The sequence below is a fragment of the Nylanderia fulva genome, unplaced genomic scaffold, assembly GCF_048542155.1.
Source record: "Nylanderia fulva isolate GAGA-0341 unplaced genomic scaffold, ASM4854215v1 Scaffold339, whole genome shotgun sequence".
In the NCBI taxonomy this organism is placed as follows: Eukaryota; Metazoa; Arthropoda; class Insecta; order Hymenoptera; family Formicidae; genus Nylanderia; species Nylanderia fulva.
This window is the reverse complement of record NW_028190410.1, coordinates 51,386-79,125: the sequence shown is the minus strand read 5'-3', so window position 1 is coordinate 79,125 and position 27,740 is coordinate 51,386. Positions and strand designations below refer to the sequence as shown.

At 33.2% G+C, this 27,740-nt stretch overlaps 1 protein-coding gene across 1 annotated transcript; it reads right to left on the bottom strand.

Annotated features, from left to right (window-relative positions):
- LOC114942390 (acyl-CoA Delta-9 desaturase-like) lies at nucleotides 1-27,740 on the bottom strand. Its single transcript, XM_029317734.2, has 6 exons — nucleotides 27,499-27,740; nucleotides 3,102-3,307; nucleotides 2,852-2,982; nucleotides 2,513-2,718; nucleotides 2,232-2,414; nucleotides 1-499 (listed from the first exon to the last, which is right to left on the bottom strand). Exons 2-6 carry the CDS (start codon nucleotides 3,289-3,291, stop codon nucleotides 256-258), a joined length of 954 nt encoding a protein of 317 aa, XP_029173567.1. The 5' UTR covers nucleotides 3,292-3,307; nucleotides 27,499-27,740; the 3' UTR covers nucleotides 1-255.

Here is a 27,740-nt window from a genome sequence, read left to right as displayed (position 1 = left end):
TTATGAGTTGACAGTTTATTTGCAATTCAAAACGCCATACTAAGATATAAATAGATAAGAAAAACTGTAATTTCGTATTCATTTCTCGTTTTTCATATAAAATTGGAGTTTCTTGGGATCGTTGATATGTATTGCAATCTTGAAGAAGGATTTTTAATTCTGTCAAATTAATGCAACAAAAGACTAGAAATATGAAAATCGTAATTTTGTTACTAATATAGACAGTCGAGGGATCCTTTAATTTTGCACGATTAGTTAGTAACTCTTATTTTCATTGCTTTGAAGAGAACGTTTTTTTATCATGTCGGCGGATGCAGTTTTTAAATCGTAAGCTAAACCTAAATAAACAAAGAAGTCGATAAATGCTGTGGTAAAATTCAACCCATAATTTCCAAATTCCGCTGTTTTGTAATCCCAAGGGAAAATATGATGATAATTGTGCCAGCCTTCGCCAAGAGCCATGATAGAAACTGCAATATTGTCGGTAGAGCTGATTGATCTATATAATATAATAATAACACTTGTTACACAAAAAAACAAAAGTGGTATGTCCGAGAGACCCCCCTACTCCTTGATTTGTTGGTGTTCTGAATCAAAATCCGAGGTCCGTTTAACTCCATCAGATCCCAATTTTTTATAACCTCAAAATATATGAAATTTCGGGGTAAATTCGACTTTATATGGAAAAATCAACTCTCGGCTGAAATTTAATGGAAACGTTATGCCGATGATATATATTGGTGTATTGAACTATCATACCTATTTATACTATGAGATACTTTGCATGCATTCTTGAAATACGAGATCACAGCAAGAAGGAAGCTATATTTACTGTAAATAGTGCACTCTTTACTTAGATGCGATGAATAAAAAATGGACCATCGATTGTCTTCGTGCCGTAAAAAACACAATGATCTTGTGTTTATGTTTACTTATTTTTCCGATCTATAAGAAGTTGAATACTTCTTGCATCCATTACATGATGAAGTCATGTTTGGATAGAAACTACCCAGGTAGCAAAATGACATCATTTTGACGTTTTTTTGGTGACATTAGTTTGCTACTTGAGTACTGAATCTGCTGACATGATGAACAGTACGGGCGATGACAACTGCTCTAAAAGAGGATAAAAATATGGCCAGAAAGGAACACAATGAAACCTAGATCCATGAAGATAATCAAGGAATCGTTGATTGACAAATCAAAAGTTTTACTTCCGCCTCTCCATATAAAACTTGGTTTAATGAAGCAATACGTAAATGTTTTAAACAAAGAAGGTGATTGTTTTCGCTACATAGGACAAACGTTTCCTAACATCTCTGACGCTAAATTGAAGGAAGGAATATTCAACGGCCCTCAGATTCATACATAGTTAAAAGATGGGATCTTTGCTACAAAAATGAATGATATCGAAAAAGAAGCATGGCTTAATTTCAAAAACGTTGTCGGAAATTTTTTAAGAAATCACAGAAATCCAGATTATAAGGAATTGGTGGGAAAAATGATTGAAAACTTTAAGGAATTAGGATGTCTGATGAATTTGAAGATACATTTCTTGGATTCGCATCTCGATTGGTTCCCAGATAATCTCGGTGATTATAGCGAAGAGCAAGGAGAACGATTCCATCAAGATATCAGAGAAATGGAATGTCGATATCAAGGAAGGTGGAATGTAAATACGATGGCTGACTATTACTGGACAGTGAAAAGAGATATACTACAAAGAGCGAGAAAGCGAAAAAAAACGAATGCCTTTACACAGAACGTTTGAGAGCAAGAGAGCGCGCTAGTCACGGTAAATATAGCTTCCTTCTTGCTGTGATCTCGTATTTCAAGAAGGTATACAAAATATCTTTAGTATAAATAGGAATGATAGTTCAGTACACCGACATATATCATCGGCATAACGTTTCCATTAAATTTCAGCCAAGAGTTAAATGATTACTTTATATAAAGTCGAATTTACCCCGAAATTTCATATTTTTTTGAGATTATAAAAAACTGGGACTTGATGAAGTTAAACGGATTTGGATTCAGAGGACCAAAAAACCAAGGCGTAGGGAGTCTAGTATTTCGGACATACCACTTTTGTTTTTTTGTGTGCCTGTGTACTTTTTAAGCACCGATATGATGTGAATTATTATAAATACGATTCACTAATTTTAAATAAATAAATATATATACATATATATTTGTACATAATAAGTCACATATACTGCACAAATGCATACTTATTATATGGTTTTTCACCCCATAAGTGAGCCACAGAATTCACCGCCCAAGTAAAATTTAAATTTAAACCATATCTGCACACGGACATGTGCCATGCATACCAGAAACTCTCATTCCATGCCAACCAAGGTACCAATATTGGTATGATAAAGCAACAGAGTACTACCAAATATGAATACCATCTAAAAAAAAGTATGAATGAAAAAGATAATATCAATATATAAAGTCAAACGAACAATGCTTTATTTGGTCCCGTAAAAATAAGTTATGCCTGTCGTACTTTCTTTGAAAGACCACGAGGGGGTCTTGTTCTATATCACTCATGTCAATCGTAGCACCCTTGATAATGACGTCCGAATGTTTATGAACCATAAGCCATCCGATATGCGAGAAAAAAAATCCTCTACGCGCATTATACGGATCCGCATCAGTGTCAGTGAATTTATGATGCGTTCTATGATCTCTAACCCACACGAAAATGTTATCCTAAAAATTATATAATAGCTTAATAAAATTTGAATACCACAAAAACAGAAATAAAATGTAGAACTCTAAATAATAGCTAACAAAAGTTTACAATACACTTGAACGAGAAGAAAAACATTAACAATAAACTTACTTGGAGAGCAGCAGCATTGAGAATTACAAGAATGAGTCTCAGTGGCCATTTCGCTTTATAAGACCGATGACACCATAATCTATGAGCGCCAGCAGTAATGCCAAAACCCGAAAGAACAGCAATAATATAAACTATAAATTACAAATAATTATTCGATAACATATATGTATTTTATTTTTATTATTGTATTAAATATGTGCAATGTAGTTTAAAATCTTATGGAATAATAACAAATAAATAAAAAACATACACCAGATAATCGTCCACAGTTTGGCGTAAAAGGCAAACAGATATAATCCGTAAAGGATGGAAAGATGAATATAAGTGAAAATCATTACATTCTTCCAAACAATTTTCATTTCATAATTGACCTTATGTGATTCTTTTGTCAATATTTCGTCATTCACAGTCTCTTTAAATTTCATTACAAAATTTTTCATTATATTAAATGTCAAACTGTAAAAAATTGTGTTTAATAGTAAAAAGTGCAGCTTCTATATAAATTTTGTAATAATAGTCTGCAACACATAATAATTCTTAACATTGTATAATGTTTTATCATATAATTTTTACTCATTAGCATTATAATTCACGATTAAAGTTAATACAATAATAAAGGAGGGAGCGGTCTAAATTTGTGATAAAAAGACAAAAAATTTTTATATACGAGTTTTTTTTGCTTCTCGCGTCACGTCATAACAATATTTGCTTGTATAAAAGTTTCATAATTTATACGTACAAAATAAGATCGCTTCCTCCAAAAAATTGCATAAAGGAATATTAGTGAACTTGCAGAAATAAGTTTAAAAGTCTAATAAAAAAGATCTCGATTGTGGAATATTTCATTTACATGTGTATGTGCGAAATGACATTTAGGAATAAAACAGAGCAGAAAATTAATTGCGCGATGTCGCGATAGAGAAAACTGCAATCGTGCAGTTAGACAAGGACAGATAGTCATATTATCTTCGTCTCTCTCATACATAAAATAATATAACGCAAAACGTCTGCCTCTTTGTCAACATAGAGTTTCCTTCAAGAAAGGCTGAATGAAAAGATTAGTATATTTCTTTATATCCATGCATATATGTATGTATGTATGTATATATGTATGCGTATGTATGCGTAGAAAATGTTTATAAAGAAATATATATATATATTATTAGGAGAGAACTTCTGTCTGCCAGTATTTGACAAAGATAAAACCACCATAGAGTTGTTGAAGAATATAGAACAAAATATTTTTAAACTCCCTGTGGAAAAACGATCTGCAGTCAGAAATAGAGCCTTTCCCATAATAAATAAATTCCATATTTCCATGTCTGAAAAAGCTCACACAAAAAATAGTTTTTGTAAGGCTTACAAATTGACGGGTAAATTCATCCAAGACAATCCCGATATTTTATTTATGAAGACGGATAAGGGTAATATCACGGTTGCGATGAACAGAGATATGTACATGGACAAAATGTGTGATTTGCTGGCTGACCGGGATACTTATACTGTTGTTAAAAAAGATCCGACTAGGAACCTAATTAATCAATTACACGGAATTTTAATGAGATGGAAAATGAAGAATTACATTTCTTCAACAACATATAAATCCCTGAACTGCACGGACGGGGTTTTACCGAGAGCGTATGGTCTGCCGAAGGTGCATAAACCGAATTGCCCTTTACGTGTCATCGTGTCATCTAGGAATACACCTATTTATTACTTGGCAAAATTTTTACATAAGATAATATATAAGGCAATTCCGAAACCTGATTCGGCTATTTCTGATAGTTTCCAATTAGTGAACAAATTAAATGGTTTATGTGTGGATAGTGATGTGAAGCTAGTTTCACTAGATGTTGCATCATTGTTCACCAACGTACCATTGGATATGGCTATTGATAGTTTAATTAATAGATGGGGGTATATTGAAAAAGAGTGTATTATTCCACGAGATGAATTTTTATTGGCAATTCGTTTTATTATGAATTCGACTTATTTTATGTTTAATAATGTATGTTATCAACAGACTTTTGGCACGCCTATGGGTTTCCCCCTCTCACCGATCATTGCGGATATCACGTTGCAAGATTTGGAGAGTAGAGCGATTGCTGCGATTCCAATGTCATTTCCATTTTATTTTAGATATGTTGACGATATCGCGTTAGCGGCCCCACCCTCCATGCTTAAAATTGTTTTAAACACTTTTAATTCTTTCCATCCTAGATTGCAGTTCACCATGGAGGAAGGGGTTGACAACCGATTGAATTTTTTAGACGTCACCATTATTATAAATAATGGGAGCATTGAGTTTGATTTGTTTCATAAGCCGACGTAATCAGGTAGATATTTAAATTTTGAATCGCAGCATCCTCTCTGTCATAAAAAAGGCACCATTATCAGCCTCATAGATAGAATTTTTTGGCTATCTCATCCGAAATTCCATAAAGGTAACTTTGAGTCTATAATTGGAGTTCTTTTGTCTAATAATTATCCTCTCAATTTGATATTTCAAACATTACAAGCGCGGTTAAAAAAGTTGTTCTTCCGCTACAATAATAAGTTGCATAACAATAGAGCAAATATATGCAATGACAAGATCCTAACGCAGAAAAAAGTTTCGTACTTTAATATTCTGTATATTAATAATGTATCGAAGAGAATCGAGGACATTACACGTGATTTGGATGTCATTCCATCCTATACAGCAATTAACAGTCTCCGTAAATTCATCAAAGTACACAAGGATAAGTTACCAAGGGAACTCCATAACAATGTAGTTTATAAAATTGATTGTATGGATTGTGATGCGTCGTACGTAGGGCAGACAGGTAGATTGTTGAAAACTAGGATGAAAGAACATCGCAACAACATAAAAAGAAACGCGTCACAATTATCAGTCATAACGGAACATAGATTATTGAACCATGAATTTAATTGGGAGGATGTAAAAGTCTTAGACGAGGAGCCTTTTTTAGGTAAACGTTTGATATCCGAAATGATCCACATAAAACGTCAGAGGAATAGTTTAAATTTACATAGCAACACTGATAAATTAAACGAGAATTTTGATCTGTTAATAGAAAAATTTACCAAAATCTAGCTTTGTGATTATACATAGCCGGGTTTTTTTGTTAGACCTTTGACATGAGTGCCGATAAGTTTTAGTTGTTTTTATTTTTATTTTCATATTTTATTTTTATATTTGTTTTTTGCGTATATATGTATCGACTGTGTCGAGGTAGAATTTCGCACAGTCGTTAGAGTGATGTGTCACGTGTAGCATCGTCTTCTCTCTGTTTTTGCTGTCGGGGTGAGTGTTCTTCCCGGTTTTCAATTTTTAATTCTTGTGGATTTTTCTACGTTTAATTTATACTATGTTGATTAGTGTTGGTAAGGGAGTCACTGCTCTGCTTCCTTCCTGACGATGGTCACCGTTAGGGAGACACTCCGACGGCCGGACGGTTTGAATAGGGAGGAGAATGATATTTAATTTATTTGCGGATTGTATGTATACAAGTTTTATAATTTTCTGATTGTACCGATTATCTTTTATTTTTGTTTCTTTGTATTTTGCAGCTACTGAAGAAGACCCGAAGTGGGTCGAAACGTTTAGAATTTAATAAATGAGTTTAATTTGAGATCTCATTTTAATTTATTAATTTTGTGCATGTCATCCGCACAGGCTCCGATTGCCGTCGAGATTTTATTTTTATTGTAACACAATAATTCGAGCCGAGATTAACAGTTTTTATATATATATATATATATATCTACATACCTATCGATTTATTTAGCTATCTGCCTATCTATCGAACTATCTATCGATCTACTTATCGATCAACCTATCTATCTATTTATCTATCTATTGATCTATCTGTCTCTCTGTGTTCCTGTTTCTATCTCTCTGGCTCTTCTCTCTTTTCTACATTGCATTCTCTTATACATGCATACGTATATATAATTTTTTAAAAATAATCTGCATTACATAAATGAAAATAATTAAATTTATAATCTAAAAATATAATAATTGTAAACAAAGAAGGGCTATAAGAGCTATTAAACATAATGCAGTGTCAAATGTTATTAATAAAATTCATTTGAACTAAATAATAAATACATAAGAAATAAACATTTATGCGAACGTTTCGGGTGACATTTCAAGCCTTCTTCAGCGCAATGCAAATATTTTAATTATAAATTGAATTGTAATATTAAACATTAAATTTAAAGTGTAAGACAGGCAATAAGAGCCAATGGCGGAAGACAGTGCGTTATCCCAACGAAATTAAATTTTTTTGTTAGAATTAAATATCTATGCACAAGGCACCAAATTTTACTTGGTCACGGCCAAGATTTAAAATATGAAATAATCTCATTTTTGAAATTTAATTTCAATAATCCTTTAACCCCCCTACAGAAATAAATAAATAAAATGCAAAAGAAAATAATAGATCCGAAAGTCGCTGAATCGAGAATCGAACCCGATTATTTCATATTTTAAATCTTGGCCGTGACCAAGTAAAATTTGGTGCCTTGTGCATAGATATTTAATTCTAACAAAAAAATTTAGTTTTGTTGGGATAACGCACTGTCTGCCGCGATTGGCTCTTATTGCCTGTCTTACACTTTAAATTTATATTTATATTACAAAGCCGTGTTTAAACTCTTAACTTAAACATTAAAGACGGTAATTAACAATGTTAAAATAATAAATATATAAAGTCAGTTTTTTGTCTTTTTATATATGTTGCTAAACAAGTCATCGTGTATGACAACCACCATTACTGATACATACTGAGTTCGAGCGACCGTACCATGCAATCACTTATGAGTATGGACTTCCTGATTTACTGGTCAAGAGAGATATCTTGATTGTATCCTCATAATGAAATGTTGTTAAACATTAAATTAAGATCTAAATAAATAATATCCGATTATTCATTATACCCTGTATATACGTACATACATAATACATACATATATATTGTATATATGTATATATAAATGTATGTATGTATATATGTATGTATGTATATATGCATGTATTTATAAGGTGTCCTGCAACTGATGTCCACAGTGAAACATATTTGTATTCTTGAGATCATTCTAAAAATAAACATAATTTTGAAATTTTCAAGATTTTCTCCATCTATACATTTTTTGATATTCTAATGATACCCCCCTCATTCTTATTCAAAATTTATGGGGTTCAATTTTTATAAAATTTTTTTACATAAATAAATATATATATATATATATATAATTTTGAAAAATAACAATTTCTGAAAAATAAAGCAGTCACTTGCTTATTTTAAATAGTTATTAGCAATAGAAATATTATAGTAGTATTAAATAGTCGTTACAATAGTACAATAGTAGTAATAATAGTTATAAAGTTGCAGTAGTAACAAAAAAAGATGTTTTATGCCAAAGACGATCCATTCGTCTGCTAGTTGCTTTTAAAATATCTTCTCCCAAAACGATTTGCATGTGCGTTTTCGTTATTTAAAAAAAGGTATTTTATACCAGAGATGATATATTCGTCTGCTAGTTGCTTTTAAAAATATCTTCTCCCAGAACGATTTGCATGTGCGCTTTGAAAAAAGATATTTTATATCAGAGACGATATATTTGCCAGCTAATTGTTTCTAAAATATCTTCTCTCAAAACGATTTGCATGTGCGTTCTGGTTATTTAAACAAAGATATTTTGTACCAGAGACGATATATTTGTCTGCTAGTTGCTTCTAAAAATATCTTCTTTCAGAACAATTTGCATGTGCGTTCTGGTTATTTAAACAAAGATATTTTATTATCGATTTTAAAAAATCGGTGGAATTATTCTTAGATACGATGGATTCTAAAGTTAGTATTCAAAAAGTGTCACCTTTTCCTAAATAATAAAAAATTATCAAATCAATAGTTTTTTGGGTGCGCGTGTCTTAGTTCGATAATTAATGTTCTGCCAATATCGCGAATCGGGAGAGGATATCTTATTGTTAGACGGAATAATTACTAGGTGTTATACAGTATATTGTCTTTTACTCCGTTTATTCGAGTCACACAAAGAATATAAACTCTTTACTCTCCACCGAGGAAAATCGTGTATCGCGAACGCGAGTCAAATTCTATCTGCCTTTCGAGGCCGCGCATTGTCTTGCTTCTCTCCATTTTTCCACGCCCTTATTTTTATTTTTAGGTGATTAGCCTATCTATTATTTTGAAGAACTTTCGCTTTTTATTATGTTCGGAAATCGAAATCTACCTTCGTCATGTTAGTCACCTATTTGTTATTTTGTGTCCCCGGTCGCGATATTCTTAACACACGTCGCTTGTAATATATTTTTATTTTGTGTAAATTCTATTTTATATATATTTTAATATGCTTGTGGCATTTATTGCCACAGTTTGTTATATTCCAATACATATTGTTGCAAAAAGACGCCTCAATGCAAATGTCTCGTTTGCTATAATCGGAGAAACGAAAAAAAAAAAACATTTTGTGGCTGCGTTCTCACGCGAATGGGCGATGGAGGGGCCCATTTTATCCTCGATATTTAAAAAAATATTATATAATATTTTTTCATTATCGAGTTACATATAATTATCAATATAATTACTTATCATTCACATGTGTGTGTATGAATATATTTACTGAGCATTCACATGTATGTATAAATATATTTACTGAGTGTTCTATGTTGTTGATTGTTTGTGTTGGTTGAGTAAGGAATTAAAGACTACAACTTAGATGTGTATGCACAATACTGTCAGTATATTTGAGTGTAATTATAACACAAGTATAGCGCGGAATACTCCAGAGAGATTTTATTACGCCAGGCACAAGAATCTACAACAGCTAGTACCGGTCGCCACGATACGTCGAACGAGAGTGAAGGGATAGTATACCCTTCCGTATGCTCCGAATTCTCATGTGTGCTCCGCGTGATTTTCGTGCGCAGTTACACGTGATCGCGTCGTGATCACGCCAAAATACTTTATGATATACACAGAGAGACCAAAATACGAAATATGATTCGCTCTATTACAACACTCTCACTCGATGAATATTTTGTATTTGCTCTTTACACATCCATACCTGCTTCACACATTAATCTTTGCAGCCTCTCTTTACACAATGCTTTCGTAAATGGATCAGCAAGTTGTTTACTTGTAGGCACATATATTACAACAATTTCACCCGACATTTGTTTCTCACACGTAAAATAATACTGTGTATCTATATGTTTTGACCTTTTTGTTTCAACGGGATTGCTTACTAATTTTACAGCAGCCTGATTATCGCAATAAAGCCTTGTTGGCAATTCCTGCTCACAATTCAAATCATTGAGCAATCTTCTCAAATAAATTGTTTCCTTTGTTGCAGAACAGAGAGCAACAAATTCAGCCTCTTTAGTAGAGAGCGTTACACAGGATTGTTTTTGTGATAACCAGGCTATTAGTCCAACATTCAACATGCCTATCCAACCAGTCGTACTTCTGCGCGTATTAACATCTCCTGCCCAATCTGAATCACTGTACATGGAGAGGCAATTCTCTGTCGTCTTACCAAAAATTATACCCAAGTTCATAGTCCCCTTCAAATAGCGAAACACACGTTTCACTCCATTCCAGTGACTCTCATTCGGTTTCTCAGAAAATTGGCTTAACACACTCACAACATAAGCTAACTCAGGTCTAGTTGCAATCATTAAAAACATTAATGAACCAATGGCTTCTCGATAGGGAAACTTACGTTCTACAATATCAGCTTCATCGCTTTTTACAAATTTAATATTAGGATCAGCTGGGATAGAGAAAGATGAGCAATTTTCATGATGAAATCTTTCAAAAATTTTAGTAACATATGCACTCTGATGCACTTTCAAGATACCTAATTCTCTATCTCTTTCTATCTGCATGTCTACAAAAAATTCAGCATGAGTACTTTTTACCTTAAACGCTTCACTCAGTTTATCTAGCAAATCGTTCATTTTCACCTTATCATTCCCGCAAATCAGACCATCATCCACATACAATACAACGTAAAGCATAAAATCTTTAGTTTTATAATAATACAGACAGGCGTCTTGTTTCGATTGAGTCAGTCCAAATTCAACAAAGAAATTATGAATTTTTTTGTTCCACTGTTTCGAGGCTTGTTTTAAGCCATACAAGCTCTTCTTCAGTAGACAAACTCGATCATCAATCTCAAATCCAAAAGGTTGTTCCATGTATATGGTCTCCTCAAGATCGCCATGAAGAAAGGCCGTTTTTATGTCAAATTGAATCATTTCAAAATTACTAGCAGCGACAATCGACAAAAGCGCTCGTACGGTGCTGTATTTTGCTACAGGGGAGAATATTTCATCGTAATCAACCCCCTCATTTTGCAAAAAACCTCTCGCGACAAGTCGAGCCTTGTACCTATCGATTTCTCCACCAGCCGCATACTTCTTCTTGAAGATCCATCGGTTCGAAATTACATTTTGGTTTTCAGGTTTCTTCACCAATGACCAAGTTTCATTTTCTTCAAGGGAATCAAGCTCTTCTCCGATCGCCTTGATCCATTTATTCGAGTCTTCAGCATGAAGCGCTTCCTTCAGAGACACAAGTTCACAAGCCAGATACATCGCTTCTGCAACTTTCAGATCAGCCATCCGTTTTGAGTCAGTCAGAGAGGGCAATCTATCTCTGAGCAGATACGGCTCTCTTGGAATAGGTTCGCTCGGATTTCTCCGAACCGGACTTTTTACACACTCTTCACGTTCTTGTGGGCCTTCAGTCTCATTTTTGACCATCACAACACTTTCATCAGGGCTCGGACGTTCATCAAAAATGACGTCTCGCCGCACATAGCATTGCCGAGAAACAGGGTCAAAAACCTTGTACGCTTTACTTTCAGAATGATAGCCGATCATCATCATTTTATGAGTATTCGACTCCCACTTACTTGTTAGTTCTTCGGTCCTTCGGAATATGAACATAACAGGTGCTACCGAAAACCTTTAAATGCGCAATCGACGGTTTTTCTCCATGCCACAATTCGTGCGGCGTTCGACCCTTCAGAGTATTTGTTGCGGTCCTATTCTTAACATATACTGCTACCGCAGTCGCCTCCGCCTATAGATATAGTGGTAGCTGTCTCGCATGCAACATGCTTTTTGCCGATTCAACAATAGTTCTGTTCATTCTCTCAATATATCCATTTTGCTCGGGTGCTCTTGGCGTCGAATATTGATGATTAATTCGCTTGCTAATCAAAAAATTTTCAACATCATCATTACAAAATTCTTTTCCGCGATCAGTTCTTAGTCCCTTAATTTCAACTTGAACTTCTGCATAGAACTTTTGCAAGGCATTAAAGACGTCAGATTTTTCTTTCAGAAAGTACACGAAACAGTATCTCGAAAAATCGTCTCTCAACAAAAGAAAATAATTCGCCCCTCCAATTGAGCTTTGGCTCATTTTTCCGCATAAGTCTGCATGAAATAACTTTCCCGGACTTATACTCTTAGCCTTCGTCGCACCTTCCTTTGGGAAAGTATTTCTATGCTGTTTTCCCGCAATACAGCCCTCGCAAAATGGATTTACATCATTTAAATCGGACACATTCAAATCATTCACACATGAATTTGAGATCATCTGTCGTAAAGTTTGAAAATTTACGTGGCCTAATTTTTCATGCCACTCCATTAAAGTATCAGTTACAGCAACACAGGAATCAACGACTTTATTTACAGGCATAAAATTTAGTTTATATAATTTGCCGTTCTTGCGAAAACCATCAACGATTAATTGATTGTTTTTATAAAACAAAACCCTATTTCCGCCAGTTTCAAAAATCACTTTCATGCCTCTCTCAGATGCTCGGCCGATTGACAGAAGGTTTTTTTTAATTCCCGGAACAAACCAAACGTTACAGATCGTGTGTTTATAACATGATCCATTGGAATTTCTGACCTTCACATCTATGTCACCAATGCCAGCAACAGTAAGCAAATTTCCATCGCCAATCTTTACTTTATGACTCTCATTATTAATTTCATGAAAACTTTTAAACAATTCGCGATTTAAGCACATGTGTTCAGATGCTGCGGAATCAGCATACCACATATCATCATCATCAAAGTTACTTAAAGTTTCAACATTGAATAATTCGCCTTTATTATTGTTTTTCGATGCATTTTCAGTGAGCAAAGAGTGATTTTTGTTCTTACTTTCTAAATATGCCTTTTTGTCATTACAGTTTCGCGCCCAATGCCCTACCTTATGACAAAAATGACATTTACCTCGCCTTACATTATTCCTATTCGATTCAGGATCACGTGATCCCTTGCTGTTGTTACCGTGACCGCCCAATCGTTTCCCGCGTGCCACGAACGCTTCTTCGCCTTTTTGCTCCGCGGTGCTACTCCGCATGTTTAGCAAAGCTTCTTCATTTACAAGGTGATCCGTCAATTTATCCAACCTTTGTTCGCCTTTCGGAACCGCATACCAAGCCGTGCGAACATTATCGTACTTGTCAGGTAAACTTGACATGATCTTAGCAATAATCATCGGCTCCTTTTGCTCCATATTCATGTCTTTCAGTCGCTGCGTGAGCGAAATTATTTTTGCTATATAATCTGCCATTGATTCCGTCGCGTCCATTTTTGCGTTTATAAATTGACCCAATAATACCTGTACCGATTGATCACTCTTCTCCGCGTGGATGGTCCTGAGTCGTCCCCACATCTCAGCAGCAGTCTTACAATCAGTGAGAAAACGCAGTTGGTCAAGCTCCAGTCTTCGCATCAAGAAAGCTTGCGCCTCGGCATCCTTTGCCTCCCACTGTGCAATTGCCACAGCATCCTCAGTGGGCCTTGCCATTGATCCATCGACGTATCTTTTCAATTTATTCTCGACCATGAAAATTTCCATTTGCCGCTTCCATAACTGGTAATTTTGTCCGTTGAAGCGATGCAAATTGTACAACTTTGTCTCAGCCATATCGTCAGACTCAAAATCACTCAAATCACAGGCACTTTTGTTTTCAAGCTTTTTTGTAAAATTATCGCTATTACTACTGCTTTCAGTCACACTATAACTATCACTCGAGTTTCTCTTACTCAATCACAGGTCTCTGGGCCCATAACCTGTTGTTGATTGTTTGTGTTGGTTGAGTAAGGAATTAAAGACTACAACTTAGATGTGTATTCACAATACTGTCAGTATATTTGAGTGTAATTATGACACAAGTATAGCGCGGAATACTCCAGAGAGATTTTATTACGCCAGGCACAAGAGTCTACAACAGCTAGTACCGGTCGCCACGATACGTCGAACGAGAGTGAAGGGATAGTATACCCTTCCGTATGCTCCGAATTCTCATGTGTGCTCCGCGTGATTTTCGTGCGCAGTTACACGTGATCGCGTCGTGATCACGCCAAAATACTTTATGATATACACAGAGAGACCAAAATACGAAATATGATTCGCTCTATTACAACAAAACGTTACAATTTTTTATTTCTAAAAGTATAATTTTTAGAAAATAATGCTGCAAATAAAAGTTCTAGTATTTTAACGGAGATATACATATTTTAATGTTACAGAAATGTTTGTAGAAGACAATTTTTAATATCATTAGTCAACTTGATTATTTTATATTGATTAGTCTAAGTATTTATGTAAATTGATTCCTTGTAACATATTCTGCATACAGGGTAAAATCCCAAGGAGAACAAAAAGTCACGATAATGTCAAAATGACGTCAAAATGAAGTCAAATGGCGAAAATCACAATGACGTCAAACAAGTATGTAAGATCTAACAAATATTATTTTAAAAATCTTAAAAAATAATAAATTTGTACTACACAATTCTCTAATATTTTAACTATAAAACTTTAAAAATCAAGAGGTTAATATTAATTAGCAATTATAAATACCTTTAATGAATTAATTTCCTTCGTGTTTCCAGGCACAATTAAACCGCCAAACAATCACACCACTAATGAAAACAGATCATTCGTCCTCTTCTGGATTTGTTTACGCTTGCTTTGTGCGTAGTACACGTGCACACGTGTCAAAATAAATATGGCAATTGTATGGCGTCACTTTCGATTTCTAAAGTTTTTAGCGCCCTCTATATCCATGCAGGCCACAATGACGTCATTTTAACGTCACCGCAGAAAGGCTTGATATAAATTTGACATTTTAAAGTCAAAATGACATCATTTTGACACTATCGTGACTTTTTGTTCTACTTGGGAAGTTAATAATTGAACGGTTTACGAGAAAATATTTTACATAATCTAACATATTTTGATATAAAAAATAAAAAATATTTCGTAAATAAAATATTTAGTGTTCGATAATACTTTTATGTATAAAATAATTATAGACAAATAAAAAAAGATACACAGTAAAAAAAATATACAATTTGCTACATGCAGCTATATATATTTTTTTGTAAAAACAACATTTTTGTTGTTTATACCAATTGTTTCGTCTAATTATTCTATACATGCAGGAGCGTAGGAGCGTACATAAAAGCAAGACTATTGAAAACTAAATATTTTACGAGATATTTTGTATTTTATATCAAAAATATATCAGATTATGTGAAATATCTCGGAAACTGTTCAATTCTTGGCTACATTTCCTTATATTTTTATGCAGAATATTACAAAAAATCTATTTACATAAACACTTAGAATATAATTATATATAAAATAATTAAATTAACTGAATAAATAAGCTTAAAAATTGCCTCTTACAAACATTTCTATGACATCAACTATGCCTCCCTTGAGATATTAAAACTTTTATTTGAAACATTTTTTTCTACAAACATTTTTAGCGATAAAAATTTGTAACGCTTATTGAAAAACCCGGTACATATTTATTACATCTCTATTCTTCCTATATATATTGTATATATATATATATATATAATAAAAAATAAATTTCGGCTCGTGTAAAATTAAAATAAGTTATAAATTAAAAGGCCAACTTAACGAGCTAATTAATTAGATGTTAAAAATTTTTTATTCTACGTCATGAAAATAATACAAATGATAATTAGTAAACGTTTCAACTGTACGACAGTCTTTATCAATACAAATATCGCTCTGCTAACATATCAATAATTTAAATAATTTAGAAAGACAGAACTTATCATACATGTAAAATATATAGACTTATAATATGAAAAAACACAGTATAACACATTATAATTGTTGGCTTGAATTACGGCTGATCGTTCGAATTAGTCGTTAAAGAGCCTAATCCCGAACATCAGATTTCTGTAGTTCTTTTTGAATAAACGTCTAATTTTGTAATCCATGATGTAAAAATATGTAATAAGCTGTGAAATAATTAATGTGTTAGCCTGAATATTGAATATTTGATTTTTAATAAATAGTGATCACTTACTTCTATGTCGAGACGATAAAAATTCTTTAAAATATTTCTTGTTAAAAAACATTATAAACAATGTATACTTTATACAAAGCAAACTCAATATCTGTAAATCACAATGTCAGAACGCTGTATATATACCGCCATGCTAAGATGACATAGACAATTTTTCTAAAACATCAAAATAAGAACCGTCAAGTCGCTTGGTGTCCTTTTTTAAGTTGATACTGTTTTTTTCCTCTTTAATGTATATCATTTCCGATATCAACCTTTTATAATAATTCCTTTCGTGATCCAAGATTTTTGTGTTGTTCCAATTAAAAGTATGTGTAAACTTTACAATATAATAAAAAATCACCGAGTGTCTTGCAGAATCCAATTTGATATTATTTTTATGTTCATTTACTCTTGTGCCTAATTGTTTTTTAGTTTGCCCTACATATGTAGCAATAATTGTGATGCTACATATACAATCAATTTGCTTGTTTATTAATAAATCTATTCTATCTCATGATAGTAATAGTCTGTTACTTTTGTCCCGACTTAGATTTTTGCCACAATTGATCAAATATTTAATGTTATAAAATGAATTAAACTCAAAATATGCATCAAACTGTTTAAAGGAATAGTGACTCATTTATAATAAACAATAAATAAAGGGGTAAACTTCTAATACAATATTGAGAAATTAAGAAAACACAAAGTATTTATTTTGACTGTGTTTTTATAGCATCGATATAATAAACACACAACTTTTCATAACACAGCTTTGAGCGCTACTGAGACAGAGATATATAAAAGACGTTATACAGGGTGTCCGGTAACTAACGGACCAATGATTAAGGGCGGATTTTCTGACCAATTTGGAGACGATTTTTCCTTAGCAAAAATGTTGAGAAGTCAATAATTTTCGAGTTATAAGCAATTGAAAAAAATGGGTTTTTTGAAAACTAAACATTTTGGAGTTAATATAGTCTAACATAATTACATTCTTCAGTTAATTTTAGGTAGAGTTTACTATAATAAATATAAATATCAATTGAGAGTGTCAAACAGGCAATAAGAGCCAAATCGCGGATGACAGTGCGTTATCCCAACGAAACTAAATTTTTCGTTAGAAATTAAAAAGAATTTAAAAACCTGTGCACAAAGCACTAAGGTTCTTAAATTCTAACGAAAAATTTAGTTTCGTTGGGATAACGCACTGTCATCCGCGATTTGGCTCTTATTGCTTGTTTGACATATATGACATTATATATTATAATAATAAAAAATATTCCATAATGTTCCCTTTTTCTTACAAACAATATTAAAATAATATAAAAATTCAACAAATTTTTAAATCTAATCAAATAACTATGATGTATAGATAGAAAGCGTGCTTATCTTATATATAATATCCGTTTATTTAACATTTCTTTTAAATACATGCAATAAATGGAGTGTTAACAGTGTGGCTCACATCTGGGGTTCAAAGCCATACGATGCGTAAGCAGATAAATGCGTCCGAAATGATACGAAATTATTTATATATAAACTTAATAGAAAGAAACTTCAATGTATCTTTTTATTGCACAAATAACTTTATGTAATTTATTTTAATGACAGATACATAAATCCGACAGAAAACAAATTCGTCGCCTTTGTAGCGCTCGGTGAAAGCTGGCATAATTATTATCACGTGTTTCCGTGGGATTACAAGACGGCCGAATTAGGAAATTACACGCTCAACATGACCACGATGTTCATCGATGCCTTCTCAAAAATAGGCTGGGCGTATGATCTCAAACAACCTTCCAAAGAACTCTTAAGAACCGTCGTAATGAAGAAAGGTGATAGGAGTCATTCTCTGCAAAGTGTATCGCATCCAGATAGCAAAATGGATTAATAATTTCTGTCACGTTTTTTTTAATTCAGCAGCAGATTAATATTATTTTGTTAAAATGCGAATAAATGATCACTTCTTATTTATTTCTCGCTACGTTCAAATAAAGTTTTTTTTTTTTTTTTATATTTTTTAATATCAACTGACAACTTGTTAAGTTTAATAGCTCTTATAGCCCTTCTTTGTTTACAATTTATTAATTTAACAGAGCTAATTACTAATTTTATTTAGTAATAATATATTACCATGAAAAGTAACTGTAATATTTTATTCAAGGTGCAAGTTCACATTGAACATACATACATATAAGTAAAACTGATTACAATTTGATTCTAGAAAATAAGTGCGATATGTTATTCTTAGTGCACAAAATATAATAGTCGTTTATAGAGATTTGATTTGAAATTCATACTAGCCCGTACAATGAAAAATAATTGCTCGTAATTCCAGAGTACCAATTTGTACAAAATTCCCCTTGTTCGTGTTTTAACCCTGTAAAGAAATAGACAAGAAAAATATTGGTACAAAAGTCGGCTGAATCGGGAATCGAATCCGAGACCTTTTGCTTGCCAGGCGACTGCTCTTTCAAATATTCTTAATATTGTTTCTTTGCGTCTGGGCCTATTGTTACAACGCTTTGGGGTGAAAGCATTGAGAAAAGTATTGTTTCGTAAGTGTCTGAATAGCTCAGTTGGAAGAGCAGCCGTCCGGCAAACGAAAGGTCTCGGGTTCGATTCCCGATTCAGCCGACTTTCGGACCAATATTTTTATCGCCTATTTCTTTACAGAGGGTTTAAAATAGGAACAAGGGGAACTTTGAGATCTCAACCATAAGATATGAATTCCTAAGTTTCTTAATTTTTCACAATAACATCGCGTTTGCCTCTATTGGCCGAGATGGAGATGGAAATGTTATATATAATAATTATAATTCTAAAAAAATAATATAATAATTAAATGCTCTTAAATTCAAATAAAGTATTACACATATAAAAGGCTAATAAGAGCAGAAGTAATATTACGGTTATAAAAACTAATTTATTACATTTAATCAATTTGTACTGATAGAAACAATAAAGTTTAACTTAATCTAAAATTATAAAAATAAAATCGAAAGTTAAAACGAATGAGAAAGCGAACGTTTCGATCCCTTCAGCGCAGTACAAAAAGCAAATTAAAATCACCAAAGTCTACATGTTTTTAACGTATAAATGTCTAATAAACATATTTAGACGCGGTTACATCAGTAAACGAAATAAAACGTCGTAAGATTAATATGACTCTCACTAAGCCATCACATTTACGTTACTGTAGGAAGCGATCCTCTCTAGTTTTTTGACTACGAGATTGGCAGGTGTTAAAATATAAAATATTAATCGCATTCTATAAATGAAAATAATTTTCTCATTACACCTCACTAATTATAAGATCCACAATCAAGTGCGTTATGAAACAATAATCTAACAATTGGTATAAAAAAATGCTAATAAAAACTTACACATATATATAATGTGACAATATTTTAGTTGTAACAGTAGCAAAAGTGACGCTAGTGTAATCTTCATGTCAGTAGAACGGCTCAGAGGAAACTGAAGCTCAGTTGGAAATGTAAGGTGACAAACAATCAGTAATTATTTTGTTGTTTTGTAAAAATCTAAAAAGTTTATTTTATTATTATCGTCAGTTTCCAGAGTGAATTGGAGTCTATTATGATAAGAATTAAAAATCATAAGTGTGTGGTCAATTAAAGTCAAATCATTAATAACAGACCACCGCGTTAATTTTAACTATGAATTTGATTGGGAGAACATTAATATTTCAGATAAAGAAATATATTACGGAAAAAGATTAGTATCAGAAATGATATACATAAAAAGACAAAATAATAGTCTCAATTTACAGATTGATACTGAAAATCTATCTGATATTTATATCGAAACTATAGAGAGACTACCTAAACTCTAAGGTTAAATAACAAATACAAAATGATTATAATTGTTTGTCACCTTATAAGGTGACCTTACATTTCCAACTGAGCTTCAGTTTCCTCTGAGCCGTTCTACTGACATGAGGATTACACTAGCGTCACTTTTGCTACTGTTACAACTAAAATATTGTCACATCACATCATAAATATATGTAAGTTTTTGTTAGCATTTTTTTATACCAATTGTTAGATTATTGTTTCATAATGCACTTGATTGTGGATCTTATAATTAGTGAGGTGTAATGAGAAAATTATTTTAATTTATAGAATGCGATTAATTTTTATATTTTAACACCTGCCAATCTCGTAGTCAAAAAACTAGAGAGGATCGCTTCCCACAGTAACGTAAATGTGATGGCTTAGTGAGAGTCATATTAATCTTACGTTTTATTTCGTTTACTGATGTAACCGCGTCTAAATATGTTTATTAGACATTTATACGTTAAAAACATTTAGACTTTGGTGATTTTAATTTGCTTTTTGTACTGCGCTGAAGGAGATCCGAAAAATTGGATCGAAACGTTCGCTTTCTCATTCGTTTTAACTTTCGATTTTATTTTTATAATTGTAGATTAACTTAAACTTTATTGTTTCTATCAGTACAAATTGATTAAATGTAATAAATTAGTTTTTTTTTTATAACCGTAATATATTACTTCTGCTCTTATTAGCCTTTTATATGTGTATTACTTTATCTAAAAAAATAGATGTAAAAAGTTCTGTTTGTTAATAATTCAATTTCAATTTCTTAATTTTATTTGATTCTCATTATTCCCTTTAATATTATATATAATCTTTCAAGTGATAAAATTATTATCTCATTTTGCTAAATTTTCTATTGTAATCTCTCTTATATTCTCGGTATTGTATTCTATTTGTATAGCATTCATTTAAAATTACCGCATCGCCGATGTATCTTTTCTTTGTATTTAAGCGGTTTTTCTTGTCTCACGCGTCTTACCGCACGCGCGCTTCTTACTCTACCTTCATAGCGAAAATTAGCTGACTCAAATCGTCGACCTACTGTGTGTACCAAATAAATTCAACTTTATCGTGTCTACTGTTTGTTTAAAAATCTTTGTCTTCGATCAACATTCGTACGAGTAATATCGCGTTTTTTGTCGTTATCATGATTTTCTCTATCTTTTACTTGTATTATCTCAAGTTTTCGTTGTGCATCTAAATAAACTTTCAGTGCATTATTGTATTGATTGTTTTCTTTTGTAATCAATCCTATCAATATAATCAATTCTATCAATATGTTAATACTGTAAATTGACAAAAACTTATGTTGTAAAATTAAAATTAATATTAATCAAAATTAATATTTGTCACTAGTGGTGAAAATAAGCTTAAACAACTTGACTACGACGTAACTAGCAATTTTATTTGATTATTTCACGACGTTTCGACCATTTGGTTGTGGTCCTTTTCAAGTGAAATTTCTACAACATAATGTTACACAATATTTTTTAACATACGAAAACTCATTTAAGTGTTAAATTAATAAAATAACATATCAATTATAGTGACAGATTTATTCAGGATGCGTTTAATATTTCTAATAAATATTTGCAGATTAATAAAGATTTAATTGTTACCAAAGCTGACAAAGAACAAGTGACAGTGGTAGTGGTTATAAATAGAAATGATTATGTGACTAATATGGAATTATTGTTAAGTGATTCGATGACATACAAAAAATTAAATAAAAATCCGATTACACGTCTGACGAACAAACTTCATACGTTAGTAAAGTCATGGCATAATAATGAGATTATTGATGATCAAACATATAAATTTCTGAATTGCACAAATGGTAATTTACCACGGTGTTATGGACTCCCGAAGATCCATAAGAGCGGGTATCCATTGAGAATCATTGTGTCATCGTTAGGCAGTCTCTTTTATAATATTGCCAGTTACATTCATGAGATATTAGTTAAGTCTGTTAAGAAACCGGATTCAAATGTTAAGGATGTTTGGACTTTTGTGAATACTATTAAAAATACAAGGGTTAATGACGATGACGTAATGATTTCCTTAGATGTTTGTTCGTTGTTTACAAATATTCCAAAAAATTTAGTTTTTTCTGCAATTGAAAGTCGTTGGAGTGACATAAATCTAAAAACTAAATTTAATTTGCAACAGTTCCTATACGCTGTTGATGTAATACTTACTTCAACTAGTTTTCAATTTAACGAGCAGTATTATGAACAGATTTATGGAAGCCCTATGGGATCCCCTCTCAGTAGTATCACCGATACTAGCTGACTTAGTAATGGATGACTTGGAAACAAATTGTTTAAATTCTTTAAGTTTTAAAGTTCAGACTTTTTATAGATATGTGGACGACATTTTTGTTATTTTACCTAGCTCTAAAATAAATGAAATTTTAAGTACATTTAATAACTATCATGAACGTTTAAAATTCACACATGAAATAGAGACCAATTCTTCTATTAATTTTTTAAATTCTACAGTTATCCGCAATGGGAATAAATTGACAACTAATTGGTTTAGGAAACCTACAAGTTCTGGCAGATACATCAATTTTCTTTCGAGTCATTCTATTAAGTACAAAATTAATACGATTTACAATTTAGTAGACCATGCAATTTTACTTTCTAACGAACAATTTCATAATACGAATATTGAGATTGTAAAGAACATTTTAATTAATAATTGTTTTCCGGATCATATTATTAATAAGTATGTAATATAACCGTATCGCGCGGAATTCGCAGCGAATATCAATTCGTCGCGTAAGGAGAAAAGTCTCCTGCGGAATATCGGTTTCCTTCGGCGCGATCTCTCCGTCCGATCACAAAAAAAATTATAACAACAAAAAAAATAAAAAAAGAAAACTAAAATCTCGATTTAGTTGGGCGCCAGGTGCGGCAGCCGCACCGTCTCTCAATTAATAAATTCGCTGGACGCTAAGTCTTGATTTACTCGGACTTATTGTCCCAGCCCTCTCGCGGGCGTCAATCACGGGAGAGAGAGAGATCGCGACGTCAACTTTCCCGCTCGGCTAGCCTCTGTACGGGTAAGGGTTCGGGTGCGTGGCGGCGAGAAATAACCCGAGGAATTAAAGTTAATAAAACATATATTTAAATTTTGTTCATAAGAAACATGAGTATATAATATACAGAAATAAGCGGCGTGCACAGACGCACGATTGAGAGTTTGGTGAGGCAATACGACCGGTGGTTCGCCGTGCCGAGTTATGAATAATATTTAACTAATTCGCGGCAACGAGGTAGTGTCTCCAATAACAAAAAAAATGATTAATTAAATCGGCGATGCGCCACCGGGTATATTACTCCACGCCGCGGGCGCGTGATCCGCGCGGTATGCGCGACAACAAAGGGGCCGGCGTAAGGGCGCACCGCGTGCGCCGTACATAAATTCCATACACAAAATTAAACGTAATCACGCCTTTTCTTTTAAGACAACATCAATACTTTAATGAGCCCGAAAGCGTTTATGAGCTCCCCGATTTTTCGCCTCGAACAATATTCGGCAACGCGTAAATCGCGGTACTTTTCGCGCGACAATGTTACGCGCGAAGACTGTCCACGCGGGAGAGAGAATATGCGGAAACGCAAGAGAGTGGATGGGTCGTAGTTTCTCCCAATAGAGTTTTCGTTACGTTAATACCGCGACTCGACAATAAAACTAATCTCTCGCAATTTTATAACGGGCCGGCAACTAAGTCCGGCATAATCTCTTAACGATAGGTAATTCGGGACCCATCCACCCTGCTACCTTAATTCGGCGACAGCAGGATGACCACGTCGTCTCACCAGTCCTATAACGATCCTTATCGTCCTCTCCTCTTTCGCTCTCCCTAAGTTGCGCTTCCGTTCGGGACCTCCACTCTCGTCGGGCGCTCGCTAGACAGTGCCGAACCGGGGGCCCTCAGGAGACACGTCGGTGACCCAATTACCTAGATAGGCCACTCGCGGCGCTATCAGGTCGGCCGCGCGCGCGGCCTCGGTGATCCTTGCGGCCGCGCGCTTAATTATCCTTACCCGCGGAGTCCTGATCCGCGGGTTGCCCTTCGTAGGCGGTCGTCGCGGCAGCGCACGGCAGGGCCGCTCCTTGCTCTCCTTCGGGATGTCCGGATGTCCCGGGAGCGGCAGCTCTCCTGCCGGCGCTCCGTATGCGGGGACTCGGGTGCTTGTTGCACCCGAGTGGCCATCCCCCGCTCGCTCCTGGAAGGTACAAATTTTTAGGCAGTGGCACCTACTCCGTTGTCGGATGTTCGGTGAAGAAATTTTGGATCTTGGGCTTACCGAGCGTGTCCCTGACGAATGGGGTCCCCGTCGTCCTGCTTCCTATGCCTTCCTATTTCTCCTCCAGGGTTTCTCTTTCGGCTGAGACTCGTCGCACATCCTGTCTGCCGCCGAAATAATCCTAACTCTCAATAAAAAAATATACAAAAACGCGTAGCAGCGGGATCGCGTCCGGTCCCGCGCTTTTCGCACGCACGCTCTCTCTCTCTCTCTCTCTCTCTCTCTCTCTCTCGCTGTCTCGGGAGAGCAGAGGTCCCGTGCCCTCCCCCGATCGGGCCATTCAGCCCTTGTGACGGACAATTTCAATTTGTCACGTCACAGTAAATAAAAGAATTAATGTACTGAATAACAACAGGAATGGTAACGGTCACAATGCGGATAATAACGACAGTTTGAGTAATGATTTAGATAATAACGTCAATGTGAATTTGGCTTAAGATAAGAATTATGTAATTCCACTCCCATACGTTAAAGACGTTAGCGACAGTATTAAGAGGTCACTTAATAATGCTAACATAAATGTCGTTTATAGTTTGCCAAAAAAGTTGAATAGGCTGATAAAACGAGGTAAAGATTTAATAACTAATGATATTAAAACGAATGTAGTTTACAAGATTAATTGTGAAAATTGTAATGCATCATACATTGGACAAACAAAAAGACATTTATGCACTAGAGTGAAGGAACATGCTAGCAATATTAAATTACATGAGTCTAATCATTCGGTTTTGAGCAAACACAGATGTGATTTTGGGCATAACTTTGATTGGAAATCACCGACAATTTTACATAACAAGAAACATGTAAGAAAGAGAGAGATTGCTGAAATGTTCTTCATAAAGAAGCATGACAATACAGTTAACCTACAGAAAGACACCGAGAATTTGACAAACATTTACGACAAAATAATAAAGATTGTTTAGTGGCGCGTTTCAAGTTTAGTCGTTGACGAAACATCATAACGATGGGACGTGTTCCTCTTTTAACTTTTAACTTTTAACATCATAACGATGGGACGTGTTCCTCTTTTAACGTTTAACTTTCGATTTCAAATAACACCGGTGTGATGTTATGTTAACCTCGGTTTAATTGATGGTATGTTTATAAAATTTATACTTATTTTATTAATTTAACACTTAAATAAGTTTTCGTATGTTAAAAAATATTGTGTAACATTATGTTGTAGAAATTTCACTTGAAAAGGACCACAACCAAATGGTCGAAACGTCGTGAAATAATCAAATAAAATTGCTAGTTACGTCGTAGTCAAGTTGTTTAAGCTTATGTTGTAAAATTAAAAATTCCAAAAAATATCAAAACATTGCACCAAATAAAAATTTATACAAAAAATTAAAAATTAAAAAATTATGCAAAAATTGAAAATTAATAAAAATTAAGAAATATAAAAATTTTAGTTAAAAGAACTTGGCGTTGTTAAATTTTAAATGTACTGCAATGTACCTTGTCTGTAATATATCTCAAAGTAACAAATATTAATTTTATGTAAACATTACGTTAATAGTAAATAATTAATTTTAATATTACTTCATAATAACTGGAACATTAATAGAACATAAATATGATGTTTTTTTTTAAATCGGCCAACAGAGCCAAAGCACAAAAAATTAATTATTTGGAACTGTATCTCTTGGTTTGAGATCACTAAGTTCTATATATAAATTAATCTTGAAACTTACATATGGAGAAATAGGGTCGAAAGGGTCTGAATAGCTTAGTTGGTAAGAGCAGTCGCCCGGAAAGTGAAAGACGCGGGTTCGATTTCCGCTTCAGCGACTTTGCGGACCTATATTTTTCGCACCTATTTCTCCATATGTAAGTTTCGAGATTAATTTATATATAGAACTTAGTGGTCTGAAACCAAGAAATACAGTTCTGAATAATTAATTTTTCGTGCTTTGGCTCTGTTGGCCGATTTAAAAAAAACATCATATTTATATTCTTAATATTGAGAAGCCGATGAAAATATTTCTTTCTGATTAATAAAACAATTAACTGAAACATAAATATACAGAATACGTTATGCGAATATTAGCATATTGTTCAATTTAGAGTGCCAAATTTTTCAATTAACATTTTTTTGTATTAATTTTTAATTTTTGCATAAATTTTTAATTTTTTATGTTTTGTATAAATCAATCAAAATTAATATTGGACGCTAGTGGTGAAAATAAACTTGGCAAACTTGATTTCGACGTAACTAGCAATTTTATTCAATACTTTCACGACGTTTCGACCATTTGGTTGTGGTCCTTATCAAGTGAAAATTCTATCAATTAAAATGAAATTAACGCAACATAACACCGGTCTTATTTAAAATTAATAGTTAAAAGAGGAACACGTCCCATCGCTATGATGTTTCGTCAACGACGAATGGGACGTGTTCCTCTTTTAACTATTAATTTTAAATAAGACCGGTGTTATGTTGCGTTAATCTCATTTTAATTGATAAAATTTTCACTTGATAAGAACCACAACCAAATGGTCGAAACGTCGTGAAAGTATTGAATAAAATTGCTAGTTACGTCGAAATCAAGTTTGCCAAGTTTTTTTTTTGTATAAATGTTTTATATGATTATTTTTTAGTTTTTAGAAGTATTAATTTTACAACATAAGATTTTGTCAATTGACAATTTTTTATATCTATTTTTCTAGAATTATAATTATATTGTACAACTAAATTATATTACGCAAAGATAAAATAATATTATTTAAAGCAAATTTTTACAATAATGCAAAAACACTGTGTTTTGCGAACACTTTTTCACATGGCGCGTAGATTTAGCGCTCTTTTTTTATCTTTTTCTAAAAAAGGTTCTACATATCACGATCAATTTTAAAAAAATGTGTAATACTTTCAAATAAGAAAATTTTTCGTCACGATTCAACATAACAAAATAGTATTTGGTCTGTATTGCATATTGATTTTTCATTATTTATTACGATAGATGAAAACGCGATTATCATATCAAGAAATTAAAAATTAGAGACTGACACTGATACACATAGACAGACAGCATAACAAAAGATAATCTCCTAAATTGTATCGACTTACCACTTTTCTATCACTCAACTTTCACAGCTGCTTTGGGATATTAAAATTGATAACGAATTGTTTCTTTTGTCGGAACGACAAACAAGTAAACTGACAGCAAGATGTTGTTCTTTTTAATCAAGGTGCAATGATTACTTTTTTTAATAGTTTCATCGATTAACTTCACTGCCTGTAGATATAAGTAAATTGAGATAAACAAACAATCTACGATAACGAGCGACGACGATAAAAGAACTGTGAGG